Source organism: Meles meles, chromosome 8 (genome assembly GCF_922984935.1).
Source record: "Meles meles chromosome 8, mMelMel3.1 paternal haplotype, whole genome shotgun sequence".
NCBI classification, from domain to species: domain Eukaryota; kingdom Metazoa; phylum Chordata; class Mammalia; order Carnivora; family Mustelidae; genus Meles; species Meles meles.
The window spans coordinates 32,534,999-32,549,583 of NC_060073.1; the positions used below are offsets into that span (position 1 = coordinate 32,534,999).

General features: G+C 35.2%; 1 protein-coding gene across 7 annotated transcripts in view; it reads left to right on the plus strand.

The window, feature by feature from the left end:
- The window catches only part of IMMP1L (inner mitochondrial membrane peptidase subunit 1), a 78,636-nt gene that overhangs the window by 59,389 nt on the left and 4,662 nt on the right, over positions 1–14,585 (plus strand). For all 7 annotated transcript variants that reach the window (XM_046015562.1, XM_046015559.1, XM_046015561.1 and 4 more), the window contains one exon: positions 697–823. In XM_046015562.1, the coding sequence (XP_045871518.1) occupies positions 697–823 (127 nt within the window). The remainder of the gene's footprint in view (positions 1–696; positions 824–14,585) is intronic.

Consider the following 14,585-nt stretch of genomic DNA (forward strand, 5'->3'; position numbering starts at 1 on the left):
TCCATTTTGTCTCCTTCATTTATACTTTTAAAGATCTTTCTTATTCTTCTAATACATGTATATTTTTATTTCTTCCATAAATCATGCCTTCTACATGTAATCATACCCACCATCTTGGTATTATATGTATGATATACCAATTTATTTTTTGTAGTATATGTTTGGGCAGCTTTTAGCATTTTATTTGGTTGTGTCTTCTGATATTGTTCCTCAAAAATAAGTTTTTTTAACTATACTGTAAATTATCTGGGTATGCTGTATACATTCTTTGAACTTTAGGGAAATATTTATGCTGTCCCTATGTTTTTATGTGCTCTAAAGGCAATCAGTACTAATGGCTGGACAGTAAAATTTACTTACTTAATTTGTTGGTACTTACGTGGAATTGCTTTTCTATACTTCTGGTTTTAAAAATTTGGATACGGAAGTTACACATAGTGGATAAAGTATAAGAAGATGGTTGTTATGGTATTACCAGAAATTTTTAAATCTTCTAAGAGCTTTTCCACTACTCTTGGCAGATTTTAACCCATAAAACTCAGTCACAAAATTTCTCAAAGCTGGTAATATGAGAGGGTCAATATGTGAGAGGATAAAGGGTGTGGCTTTAAGTTATACAAGTATTATAGCAGTGCTGTCCATGTATTTATGTTTAATAAATAACATTTACCTCTCTATTGACTTTTTTCCCCTCAGAGGTGACATTGTCATTGCAAAAAGCCCGAGTGATCCAAAATCAAACATTTGTAAAAGAGTAATTGGCTTGGAAGGAGACAAAATCCTCACCAATAGTCCATCAGATTTCTTTAAAAGCCATAGTTATGTAAGTAACATTTTAATTGTTATTCATTGATTAACATTAACTGAACACACTGACAAAAGAAAATAACTTTAATTCATATTTTGAATATAAATGCTGCATTTAGTAGAATTTAAGTATGTTTGTATCCAGAACAATTTGGCCATTAAATTTATATATTTTAGTTTCTTTTAAAACCCTTCTTAAAAACATACAATATAAATATCTCAGTAATAATCATTGTAGGCAAGATTCACCAACAGATGTCAAACTTTTGGGTGAAAGTTTGAGAAAAATAGTTTATTTGCACAGTCTCAAGGTATCTCTTTCAAGATACTTATTACAAAGGGACAAATAGTAGTTGGTAGAGGAGAAACTGTCAGACACCACCTTAATTGAGTGATCAAGGTTAAGTTCACCAATAAAAAGACATACCAACATAATACAGCCCCTGAAGTGAAGCACTAAAAAAGATACGTATCACTTTTGTGATATTTTTGAAAAAGTAAGTGTAACCTCAGTGTAATCATGAGAAAATATCAGACAAACCCTAAGTGTCATTCTGCAATATAACTGACTAAAACTCTTCAAAAATGTCAAGGTCAAGAAAAACGAGGGAAGACAATTGTCTTAGATTGGAAAAGACAAAAGAGATATGCCCCTAAATGCCAACTGGGATCCTGGCTTCGAAAATTTTCCACTGACTTGTTAGCAAATCAGGTAAAATCAAAGTCTGCAGTTTAGTCTTTTTAAATCCTACTTAAATTTTTAGGATAGAATATGTATATACCTTGCTCTAGTCAACTTTACTGTCCAGTTAGAAAAAGAGAGCAAAAATAGCAGAAAGGAAGAGTGAAGAGCTGATATAATTTTAGCTCCTGTCACCAGTCACGTTGTGGCTGCTGTGACAGAGCTTAAGGCTGGGGCGGGGGGAGGGCTTTTGATTACTCAGCCTATACTTGTCTTACTTTAATAATTGTAACTTAATTTTTTACTTTTCTTTAAATTTTCTGTGTTACCCTCAAATTACTGATGCAGCTGTTAGATCTATTAACTAAATTTACCTCTTTTTATCCCCAATTTAAGCAAATAATTAGGTTAAATTGTCTTGATCATTGTGTATTTATTTTGAACTATAATAGCCTCTGATTGCCTTGTAAGTTTGATCAATGGATTACTAAATCTGTTATTTATGTACCATTCATAAGAGACTATGGTTCAGCAGTGCGAATGTTTTTAATGTTTATTACCACAGTGCTAAACATATTAGTAATTGTTAGCTGATGGTGATAATGTTGAAGGTGATAGTGTGGTATCAGGTAATGTATTTTTCTATGACCTTCATCATGGACATTGTATCCCTTTGTTCTTTAAAAATGTCAAGAGTTTTACATAATGGTTTCACCTTCATATGACTGTTAACATTTCATGAGACGTTCTAGTCACTTTTAAGTTGTTTTAGCAACAAGCATATACTTGAGACCAGAAATAATTTTATCAATAAGTAGAATAACAAAACATGTAAATGAAGGCATCTGTGTAATTAAACACCACATAATTGTTATTTTCTCTTTAAGGGTTATTAGAGGAAGAATATCAGGGGATTAGATATTTGCTAAGTAATCTGAGAAGACAATCAGAGGACTATAAGATGTAAATTTTTTGACTATTCTATTTAAGGAAAATATTCTTTGAATTTCTATGTTCAATTAATGGATAAATTAATGGATAAATTAACTGCCATATTGTTCTAGATACATTCCATTCACCTCGGTTTGCATGTTTGTAAGTGACAGACATAATTGTAATACTTTTGGCCAGTACTTATTATATACCTCATCTGTATTAGATACTGTTGAAACTCTTACAAGGATTAATTTATTTTTAATCATCATAACAGCAACCCAATAACATAGGTAGTGGTAGTATTTGACAGATGAGAAAACTAGACCATGGGGAGGTTAAACAGATTGCCCAGTTTCAAACAGTGAAAAAAAGGTTGGAATTCAGACACAAGTACCCTGGCTCCATCCAGAATTTGTACTCCTTACCATGCTAGTACTGCTTCTCCAAAATATCCCCTACTGATTATTATTATTTATACTCCCATCTCCTCAAATTTTACTTCCCTAAAAATTTTTTGTCTTCATTATTTTTTTAAAAAGGAAGGGAACTATTTCTGATCAGGGATAGTATTGGTTCTAAAAGAGAAGCCAGTGATTTTTTGAAAGCTTCCCTGCCTCCACCAGTTTTTCTAGGCTGGGTTTTTTGAGCAATAAGAATTGTGTAGTTATTACAGAACCACTTTAGCAAATGTGTTCCATTAATCAAGGTGATTTATAACAAAAATTCATCCAACTTTGGAGGACTCTGAAGAGATATCCAAACCTTTGCAGGGTATACTCCTCTAGAGGGTTCCCTTTTTCAGTTATCTTTGAAGCACACTGGTGCTGTATTTTATTGAAAGGGGTTCTTTCCCTTACCGATGTATCTTAGAAAAATCATTATTGTTTATGATGAAGACATTACTATTCAGATCTTGATTGAGCTGCTTGGTAAAGATGATGAATGTTAAATGTGTTTTGAATTCCAGGTCCCCTCCCCCACCCCTTCACCCCGTAAAAATGTTCTCCTGAGTAGGTGCTTCAGAAAGTAAAGCACCAAAATCATCATTTGGAACCTAGAATGTAGAGTTTAGCATATGAAAGAAGTAGCATTGTTCCTAAGTTGGCGAAAAAGAATATAAACAGATTGTTGATTAAGTGATGTGGAACCATTTTATTCATTCTGGAGTTGTTAAAGACCATGTGGCGGCAATACTTACAAACCATGATTTATTTTTTACATTAAGCATTTGGAAACTAAGCAGTCCCTATCAGGTGCTGTTGCAGTGGGTTTTGCTCATTTCAATGATATTGAGGCCAGTAATTCTTGCCTTGGGTTATGGGCTGAGCATTGGCTACTAGGATATAAGCTTAATTTGTGACTTTCAAAAGAAACATACTCAGCTCAAACATCTTGAATAGCCTGCAAGTAGCAAGGTGTGGTGTGAAAGCCTATATAATGTAGTTTCCATTTTCCTAGGGAAAGTAGAGCCAGGGCTCAGGTAATAGTGAAATTTTGTTAATTTCACTATTAAATCAGTTATATTAAATCAATTATTAAATTAAATAATCATTAAAGTTAATGAGAAGATGAAGAAAAACACTTTATAATTTTTCTGAAGGTAACATTGTGTAATAGTCCAGGGCTATGATTTTAATCTGTAGTGTAACCTATGCCTAATGTTTAGGCATTTTGCAATGTAGTAAGTTTGCAATATAAGAAGTTCTGTCAGCAAACAAATATGCCATAAAATTTACCAATGAACAAACTCTTTTGACACTACATCCTCCTGTAGGAAAGACTTGTTTCTGTTTACTCACTCTGCCTGAACTTCGTATTTTTTTCTTGAGCTCGTTGCTGTTAGGTTTTGGTCCCCTACCACTTCGTTGAAACAGTTCTTGTCAGGGGTCCCCACTGTTATCTATCCAGTGGTCAACTTCAGGCCTCATTTTACTTGGCCCATTGTTAGTATTTGAAATATTTGTTCTCAAAATCTGGTTTCACTTAGTTTTGGGGACAGCACATTCTCTGGTTTTTTTCCTGTGTCTTTCTGTTTCTTCTGAGATTCCTTTGTTGGTTCCTCTAAACTTTGGAGTAACTTAGGGTTCATATTTTAAACTTCATCTCTTGTCCATATACACTCACACATTAGGTTGCCTCATCCTGTCTCATGGTTTTAAATATTACCTAACTTAACTTCCAAATTTATATGAACTACAACCTCTTTCCTGAACTCCAGAATCATAAATCTAATAGTCTGCCTACTATCTCCACCTTAGTACACAATGGGCACTTCAAACTTAATATGTCCAAAACCAAACTCCTACTAGTCATCTTTCCCAAACTGGCTCATCCCACACATATCCCCATCGCAGCAATGGCAACTCCATTCTTCTGCTTGCTCTGCTTCTAAAACTTGGAGTCCTCCTTGTCTCTTTTTCTCTTTCACTGCGCATCCAGTCCATTAGCAAATCATGGTGGCTGTATGTGTTAAATATGATCAGAATTAGACCTCTTCTTGCTATTATCTCTGCTACCTTTGGGGTGCAAGACAAATTCATATTTTGTTTTCCTGCAGTAGCTTATGAACTGCTGTCTCTGCTTGTACCATTCCCACTTTCTTGTATTTTTCTTTTAAGAATTATATATATGTGTGAATAACAACATCATTGTTGTTTTAGCAGAGATCTAAGCAATAGAAGCAGTTTTACATTTCAGAAAGAACTGATTAAATGTTCTCAGGATATATTAGTGGTATATTGTTTTTAAAAGAAGTTGTAAATGGGGCAATATGCCAGTGATAAAGGTGTTTGACAATAAATTGGAAAATACTTTTGAAAAACTGATCAGCAAACTGAAAAACTCACTAATTGGACAGCATTAGAAAATGGTCAGTGTATATAGTTAACACTAATAGCCCCTTAATGTGTACTGTGTATTTAGGTTATAGTTCAAATCCTTGAATATCCTAATGCTGTTTTTCTGTTTGTTTAAATGTCATTTACTTTAGCTAAAAGTCACAACCATATGGTGTTCTATTACCACTTGTATTATAAACACAAAAAGTACTCGTGTAGGGAAAGGAGTCATCAGATTGAAAGGGCTTGTTTATTATAAGCTGCTGATACACTAAATCCTTATGTCATTTAAATAGAAGAACTACCTAATAATGTCACTCATTACAACTAGGATATCTAAACAAGGGACTTGCTTTTTGCAGACTATAGTGATAAAAACCTGTGCGACACATTCATTTCTCAGCAACGGGTCCCAGGATAATCAATCATGGCATACTGCTAATGCCTTGATTGCAGCTGATGTGGAGGAAATATGTTTACTCTCTTGCTAAAGTGAGGTTCACTGCGGAGATGACGTGACTTTTTCATCCTATAGCTAACACAATTCTGAAGATAAATTTGACTTATTGTTTACGATTCTGAGGTGTTTTTCTTCTGATATTAACATTAAATAATCATCTTTGAGGTCTCCACAACTTAAACATTTTCTGATGTGTTCGCTGAACATTTTCAGAATAATTTATCTTATTTTAACAGTAACATGTAGTTTATAGAATTTTATTTTGTAGAAATGTATTTTATCTTAATATGTTTGTGTATATATATAATATATATACTCATATACATATGCACAAAGATTAACATTTCTGCTGAAAGAATAACGTCTTCCTGAAATGGTTTTGTTCACCTAAATATATTTTAACCACTCAAAGTTGGAAAATCGTGCCATTGCTATGAGTCGAGGGGGGCAGTTTTGAGTTCAGTAAAATGAAAATATTTATGTATATTTATCTGAAAGTTTTATGAGACCTCTCTACTTTAAGGTTGCCTAAAAGGAATTGGGAGAAATTAAGAAAACTGAAATTATAATGCGGCTGTTCAGTAGAAGCATCTGAAGCAGACTCCATCACTGATGGTAGTAAAGAGAATATATTCCAAGTGTCTTGTGGCTTCCTAATCTGATAGAGTGGTCTGCTGGAAAGTTGCTGTTGACTAGGTGGAGTATGTTCAAATGCTTTGAAATAAGCAACTAAATGAAGTTCTTGTGTTACCACTTGGTGTAGTTCTTTGGGTTTCAGTGACTCACTTAATGTTAGTCCATAAAAGCACTCTCATTCTACTAAACTATCATCTACTTAAAATAAGAATAGAAAGGAGGAATAACATGTAAAAGTGGGTATGCATGGAGTGCCCGGGTGTCTCAGTTCGTTGGTATCCAACTCTTGATTTCAGCTCAGGTCATGATCTCAGGTTTGTGGGATCGAGCCCTACTGTGGGCTGCATGCTCAGCAGGTAATCTGCTTGTCATTCTTTCTCTCCCTCTGCCCACCCCCCCCCCCCATGCACACTCATGCTCTCTTTCTCTCAAATAAGTAAATGTTTAATAAGCAAAAATAAGTGTGCGTGTTATAAGACATTTGAAGATTATGAATTAGCAAGAAACTGTTGGTATTACAAGCCACTATACTGCTAACCTACATATATGACTGCTTTCCTCTTGCGTTAGAATTGTCATAACTGTTGTAAGACAATATAGGAATCGGGGTGTCTGGGGGCTTAGTTGGTTAGGCATTGGACTCTTGATTTTGACTCAGGTCATATTCTCAGGGTTGTGGGATTGAGCCCCATGTCAGGCTCCACCCTGGGCATAGAGCCTACTTCAGCTTCTCTCTCTCCCTCTCTCCATCTCTAGTCCTCTGTCTCTTTAAAAAAAAAAAAAACTGTAGGAATCATTTAGTTCGTTACAACTAGTGCCTATGTCCCCACTAAACACACATGAAGGTCCGACAGATTTGTCTCCTTAAAACTGTAGGGTGAGCAATATAAAATTTTAAGATGCAATTTAATATTCTGATCTACTTCCTGTACATTGTATGTATGAATTTCTAAATCCGGAAGGATTAGAGAAACTTTCTGTCATCCAAAGACACTTGAAATTTGACCTGACTTCCCTATATAGAGAAAGTCAAAGTAGGTGTAGGGACATAGACCAATATGGACTCGTGACCCTAAGTGCAACCGTTGTACCTGACCCCAAACCAATCCCAGCATTTAAGCATCTTTAAGGAGGATGTGCTCAGGAGCAGCTAGAACCACTGGACTTAGGGGGCAGGGAGTTGGGGTGGAAGAGAAGACTTGAATGCCCCTCAGCAAGCTGTGGGGGTGGGCAAAATTGGCCAGACATTAACGTCACAACTTTCCTTTTATTTATTCATGCATTTATTAATTCCACAAATACTTCCTGAGCACGCACTTGAGGGCCAGAAGCATGTTAGAGGAGATAAGTCTGCCTGTAGTGCTGGGTAATAGACCTTTCTGCAAAAGAGGAATATTCTGTATCTGCACTATCCAGTACGGTAGCTAGTAGGCATATGTGACGGCTGAGCACAGGACAGTGTCTGAGGAACTGAATTTGAATTTTATATAATTTGTAAAATTAAATAGCCACAAATGTTACTAGTAGCTACCATAATGGACAGTTCAGGTTTAGAAGTCTGTAGCCAAGTTGGAGGAGCAGACAAGATATTATAATATAATAGAATTATAGACAGGGTGCTGTGATAAGACATAAGATGAAATTTATCCAAACAGTGGTCAGGAGGTTTTTTCCAGATTGGGAAGGTAAAACCTGAGTTGAAATTCTGAAGGATAAGTAGGAGCTGATCAAAGCAAGCTGTATATTCATAAAGTCTAAAAGGGAGAGTATAGCATTGTGCTTTGGGCAACTGCCAAAAGTTAAGTTCTTATGTCTGGAACATATAGTGGGGAGGGGTGGGTAGTGAAGAGAGATAAAAATGAAAAGGTAAACAGGGCTCAGTTCCTTGTATGTCTCAAGCAGGCAAATAACATTATCAGACTTAGCTTTTTAAAAATTACCCTTAAAATTTAAGAACTTAAAAAAATAATATATATATATACACACATATATATATTTCTTGTGGTTAAAATACCCCCAATATTATTAAATTATTATAAAGGAATAAAAATAAAAGATCACTCTGATATCAGTAATAAATTAATAGAGGAAGGTTTGGAGTAGGAAGGACTCCTACTAGGAGAGAAGGTTTAGAGGCTGAGAGACCCATTAATAGGCCATAGGACATAGTTAAGATAATAACATTAACCATTGAAAGCAGTACAAATTTTGGAGAAAGATTAAGGAAATATCTAGACAGGATTGGATGCTGGAAGAAATGGAATTGAAGGGCTTAAAATTGAGCCAGGTTTCTGGCTTTAGCAATAGGAGGAGATGGTACATGAGGAGATTCTGGGAGAAATGTTAATTTGGGAAATGGAGAGAAGATATAGCCTATCTAATAAGCCTAAGAGAGACTGTATTTTATTTTTTTAAGATTTATTTATTTATTTGTCGGAGAGAGGAAGAGGGAGAGTGAGCAGGAACAGGAGAGCAGCAGGCAGAGGGAGAAGCAGACTCCCCACAAGCAAGGAACCCAATGTGGGACTTGATTCCAGGACCCTGGGATCATGACCTCAGCCAAAGGCAGACTCTTAACCGACTGACCCACCCAGTTGTCCCTGTATTTTAAATTAATACAGTGGCAATTAAATTATTATAAGAAGTGGGGGGGAAAAGACAATACTTTTCCAGAATGACATTTGGATGCTGTACTCTGCTCTCCTTGATGTCCATAATGTGTTTTTAGAATCTTAATTAAAACAATGTTTTGGTGCTCTCAGCCCTCAGAGATCAGTCTTATTTTTTTAGAGGTCTGTTCTCTTTGTACCTTATATCATTACAGAAAAATGTCATCAGTCATCCACTTGTCTAAATTGGAATTTTATATTTCAGAAAGTTAGATTTCATTCTAAATAATTTCCAGGGTATGGTGCATTAGAGTTGTGGCTTTGATAAATAAAACACAAGTAGAAGAAGTATCTGCAAAAACATGGAACAAGGGCCACCTGGGTGGCTCAGTGGGTTAAGCCCATGTCTTTGTAGCTTTTATTGGTGTTATAGGAACTCCAACAATTACTGACTTTTGCATGAATCACATTAATACTGAGTTTTATGAAGTTCTTTTAGAACTATATAATAATTTCATTTTCCAGTTATTCTCTCCAGTAGTTTGTGTGCACAGCATCTTACCATGGCTGCATTTTGGTTATGTAAATCATGATTAAACAATATGCATTAAACAATATGCATAATGGTATAGTAATTTGACTTGATCCTGCTTACCTGGAAGATAGTAACATAAAAAACAATTTCATGGGCATTGTTAGAGTAAAACAACATATAAAGTGAAATGTACATTCATCCTGGGGACTCTTTCCAGGGTAGGAAAATTATGCATTTTTGTATTTCACCTTTATCATTTCATGAGACCCAAAACAAAATCTTTAAAATATGTGTGGAAAATGAAATACTCTTGGGATTAAATATTGTTACTTATAGATCACCCCCATGTGCTTTTGCCAAAAAAACCCAAAGCTTTCTTTAATTGCTTTCATAAAATGGGTGTCCCTCTCCTTTTCCTTTATAAGTCAGAAAAAGGAAAAATAATCATGTCAAAAAAGGATTCCAAAACTTTGCCCCTCTTCTTGGCTTTTTGTTTGTTTCTTTAATAACTACTGTTTCTTTTTCATTCACAGTTGTTTTAGAAACATTAAAGAGCCATGAGTAGTAGCAGGGCCAGTGTACACCCTACCTTTGTTGGTTGTCAATTATAAAATATCTGGCAAACAAAGGGTTAATTTAAAAAACTTAACCTGTTATTAGGATTTTCTGTTTTTTGAAATTTTTGCAAGGTCAGACATACGAACATTTTATTCTTCAGTTGGAACTTTTTCTTAAGTATTTTTTGCTTAAATAAATGAGTTTGATTGCAGTTTAGTAAATGTGTTATCTGATATTGTGGACTCTTGCATCAGATTTCACTTGAATCAAGAAAAGTAACACCTGTGGGTTGGTTCACAAAGCCTCTTTTGTTAAATGGACACCCGCAGGCCATGAGGCAATTACATTTGTTGCTTGTACTATAAAAGAGGCACTTAACTAGACCTCAGTAAGTATACTTAAGAACTAGAGGCTTGATTCTTTTGTCCAGCCCTGAGATTAGGTTTTATCATACATCAGGAAGTAAACCTCTGACGTAGAAAGGAAAAACAAGAATGATTTAAAGGTTCTTTTAATGCTTTAAAATTTAGCCCTTAAAGTAAGTTCTGAGATCCTGGGAAAACTCAGAGCCAAAGTAAAAATTTCTATGTGGTATTCATTATAAACATATTCATATATTCTTACTCAGTTGACAAATTCATTCAAGTTGGCATGGCAAATTTACAAAGGTATGAAAAGGAAAAGCAACCATTTAAAGTTTTGGTTATGAGAAGTAACAAAGGCATGAAATTACGGATTTCCATTCTTGATAATTTGCAAACATTTATTACAAACGAGTTTATTGGAGTTCTTTCTACATTTTAAACTGCCATTTAATCTATTAATGTTATTGCTATAGAATTTTTTTCTCTTATCTGGTTTGGATTTTCCACTCGGTGATAATCAGTGGGTTAATCCCACAGACAATAACTGCATTTTGAGTAAGAAAGGGAATTTTTTTTTAAGATTTTATTTATTTATTTGACACAGAGAGACACAGCAAGAGAGGGAACACAAGCAGGGGTGTGATAGAGGAAGAAGCAGGCTTCCCGCTGAGCAGGGAGCCCCATGCAGGGCTTGATCCCAGCTTGATCCCAGGATACTGGGATCCTGATCTGAGCCTAGGCAGACGTTTAAAGACTGAGCCACCCAGGCGCCCCAAAAAAGGAAATTTTTTTTTCTTCTTCTTCTTTTTTTTTTTTTTATCTCAGTCTTAGGTCAGGTTTTCAGTTTCGGACTCCTACCAAAAGTGTTGTACTTTGTTTATTTAAAGAAATAAGTTCTTAGCTAGTCAAATATTTTGGTTATCCAGAGATCTGGTGACAATACTGCTAACTGCAGTCATTTACTTGTACTATATGTAGAAGCAAACCTATCTAGATTGGAAATTAGGTCTTTCTCTTTCCACTCTACGAAAGGATAAAAAAAATTAATTCAACAAAACTCTTCGTAACCTGTATTGTGATGGACTGTGTTCTTTAAAAAAAAAATACAAGTATCCACTTAAAAGGATCGGCACATTAAGATAACATGTGTATGTGTGTATGTATGTATGCATGTACACACAGACGGTCCCTTATTTAGGATGGTTTGACTTAACATGTTTTTTAGTTTAGTGTGCTATAAAAGCAATATATATTCAGTACAAACTGTACTTCAGAATTTGAATTTTTATCTTTTCCTGGACTGATATGCAGTATGATACTCTCGTGTTGCTGGGAAGCAGCAAGTGAGCTACAGCTTCCAGTCACCCATGCAATCAAAAGGGTAAAGTGACCATTTAAAACCAACCATCCTGTACCCATACTGCCATTCTGTTCTTCACTTTCTTTCAATATTCAGTAAATTACTTGAGATATTCTACACTTCATTATAAAAGAGGCTTGTGTTAGATGATTTTGCTCAAGTGTAGGCTAATGTCAGTGTTATAAGCACATTTAATACAGGCTAGGTTAAGCTATGATGCCCAGTAGGGTAGGTGTATTAAATGCATTTTTGACTTAAAATACAGTTGACCCTTGAGCAACAGGGGTTTGAACTGTATGAGTCCAAGTACATGTGGATTTTTTACATTATAGTATTGTGAATATATTTTCTAACCCTTATGGCTTTTCTGAACATTTTTTTCTCTAGCTTATTTTATTGTAAGAATATGTATTATAATACATATAACATATAAAAACGTGTTAATTGACTATGTCCTTAGTAAGGCTTCCTGTCAACAGATTATTAATAGTTAAGTTTTGGGGGAGGCAGAAGTTATATGAGAATTTTTGACTTGGCATGGGGTGGGGGAGGCATCGGGACAGAGCTCCATTGTAGGTTGAGGAGGTTTATATACGTTTTAAAATTATCTAAGTAGTATACACTGGCCATAAAAATACAAATTTTGATATATGTAAGTTTTGTGGATTTCTTTAAACATTTATATATATTGCCCTGCAACTTACTTTTTTCACTGATGGTATTCGTGTAAATCAACTTGTTTTTGTTTTTGCTTTTGTTTTTGACCAGCTGCCTACTATTATATAAATGAACCATATTTTATTTGACCTGTACCTACTGGGGAATATATATAGTTTTGTTAATTTTGAGATCCAAGCAATACCATAGTGAACTTCCTTATTTATACATAATTGCATGCTGTGTTTGGCAGATCTTTTCTAAAGATTGTGATAAGGAAAGAGTAGAACAAAAACATGTAGGGGGAGCAACGGAAAGGGACAGAAGGTGGAGAGAGATGCCAACAGCACACTTTATTTACATCAAAACTTTGTTTTTACTAAAAGGATTCTCTTCATATTGTTATGCGGCATGCTAAGAAAAATAATAAAGACATTAAAAATGAGATAATTTGAACATTTGTTTCTAGTAATGATGAAATAACTGATGCTGAACTTGCCATCCTGCCATAAAGAACTAGAAAATTGGACCAAAATGTCAAACAGCTGTTCTCAGAGAATGCACAGCTGGAAGTATGGGACAGATCCCTGTAAGAGGAGAGACAAGGCAAGCCCTATACTTGCCCCAACTCAGGTGTTTCAGAAGGTACTGAGGTAAAATTCAAGTCAAAGAGTAGTGGTTTCACTGAGCTAACGAGACAGATTGGGATAGAGAGCAGTTTAAGTGGTTGGAACTTATTGATCGAACTACCTGGGAAAACAAAGCTACCAAATGATCACCATCAATCTCCCTAGGTGTTCTCTTGGCTTTTGAGCTGAATTCTAAATTGTGCCTGCTAACAGTGAAACCTGGAGACAGAGCAAAGACTGAATGGGGAGCTGAGCAATTCCCAGAGCTCACACAGGGCTGAGAGCCCCTGGAGTTCTGACCACCCAGAGTGGACAGATCTCACTGAATATCCAGGATATTCAGTAGAGATCGCTGAATATCAGGCCTTACTTAGTAGTATGCCTAAAGTAGTCCTAAGAGTACAGTGTGAGATAGACCCAACCTGACAAACTTAAAAACAAGGCTTGAAAGGACTAAGCTGATCCATAGCTAACTTACCTGCCTCCCCCAAAACAAGCTGACCTTCTCAACATTCAACACACTGTAAAGAAAACAAATTCCACTCAACAAATCAATGTCTAGCTCAGTCACAAACTACAAGGTAAGAAAAGGTAAGAAAGTGAAAAGGTGAAAAGGTAAGAAAGTGTACCCATAACCAGAAGAAAAATCAGTTAAATAGATCCAGAAATAATAGAAGTAATGGAATTAACAGACACAGCTTTAAAACACCAATTCTACATATTTTCAAGGATCTGAAGGATGAGAATAATGAGGAAAGAAATGGTAAATATCAAAAAGAACCAAGTGAATATATAGAACTTAGAAAATATTGTATAGCTTTATAGTACATTGGAAATGGCAAAAGAAAAGATCCCAGACTAGGAGGAAGTATTTGTAATACCTGTCACAGGACTTATACTCAAAGTATATAAAGGACTCTGAAGGGGGGGCACCTGGGTGGTTCAGTTGGTTAAGTGTCTGCCTTTGGCTCAGGTCATGGTCCCAGGTTCCTTGGATTGAGCCCCATGATGGGACTCTCTGCTCAGAAGCTCTTTTTCTCCCTCTGTCTGCCTCCCCCTGCTTGTGCACACTCTTTCTCTGTGTCAAGTAAATAAGTAAATATCTTAAAAAAAAAAAAAAAGATTCTTAAAATGAGTAAGAAAGAGTAAGAAAACAACCCATTTTAAAAATAAGCAAAGTATTTTAATAGACCCTTCACATAGGCATAAGAAAAAATGTTCATCAGAGAATTGCAAATGAAAACCACAATGTGATACCAGCAATTTACCAGAATACTCAAACATTGCTGCTGAGAGTTTAAGATGATTCAATTATTTTGGAAAAGATTAAGGATAGGCATACACTTATGGCCTAGAAATTCTACCCCTTGGTATTTACTGAAAAGAAATGGACTTACATATTAATGCTTAGAGTGCTTTATTTTTAACAGCTCCAAACTGCAAAGAAAAATATCCATCAACAGATTCATGGACAGGCATTGTGATTTATAATGGAATACTACTTAGAAGTAAAA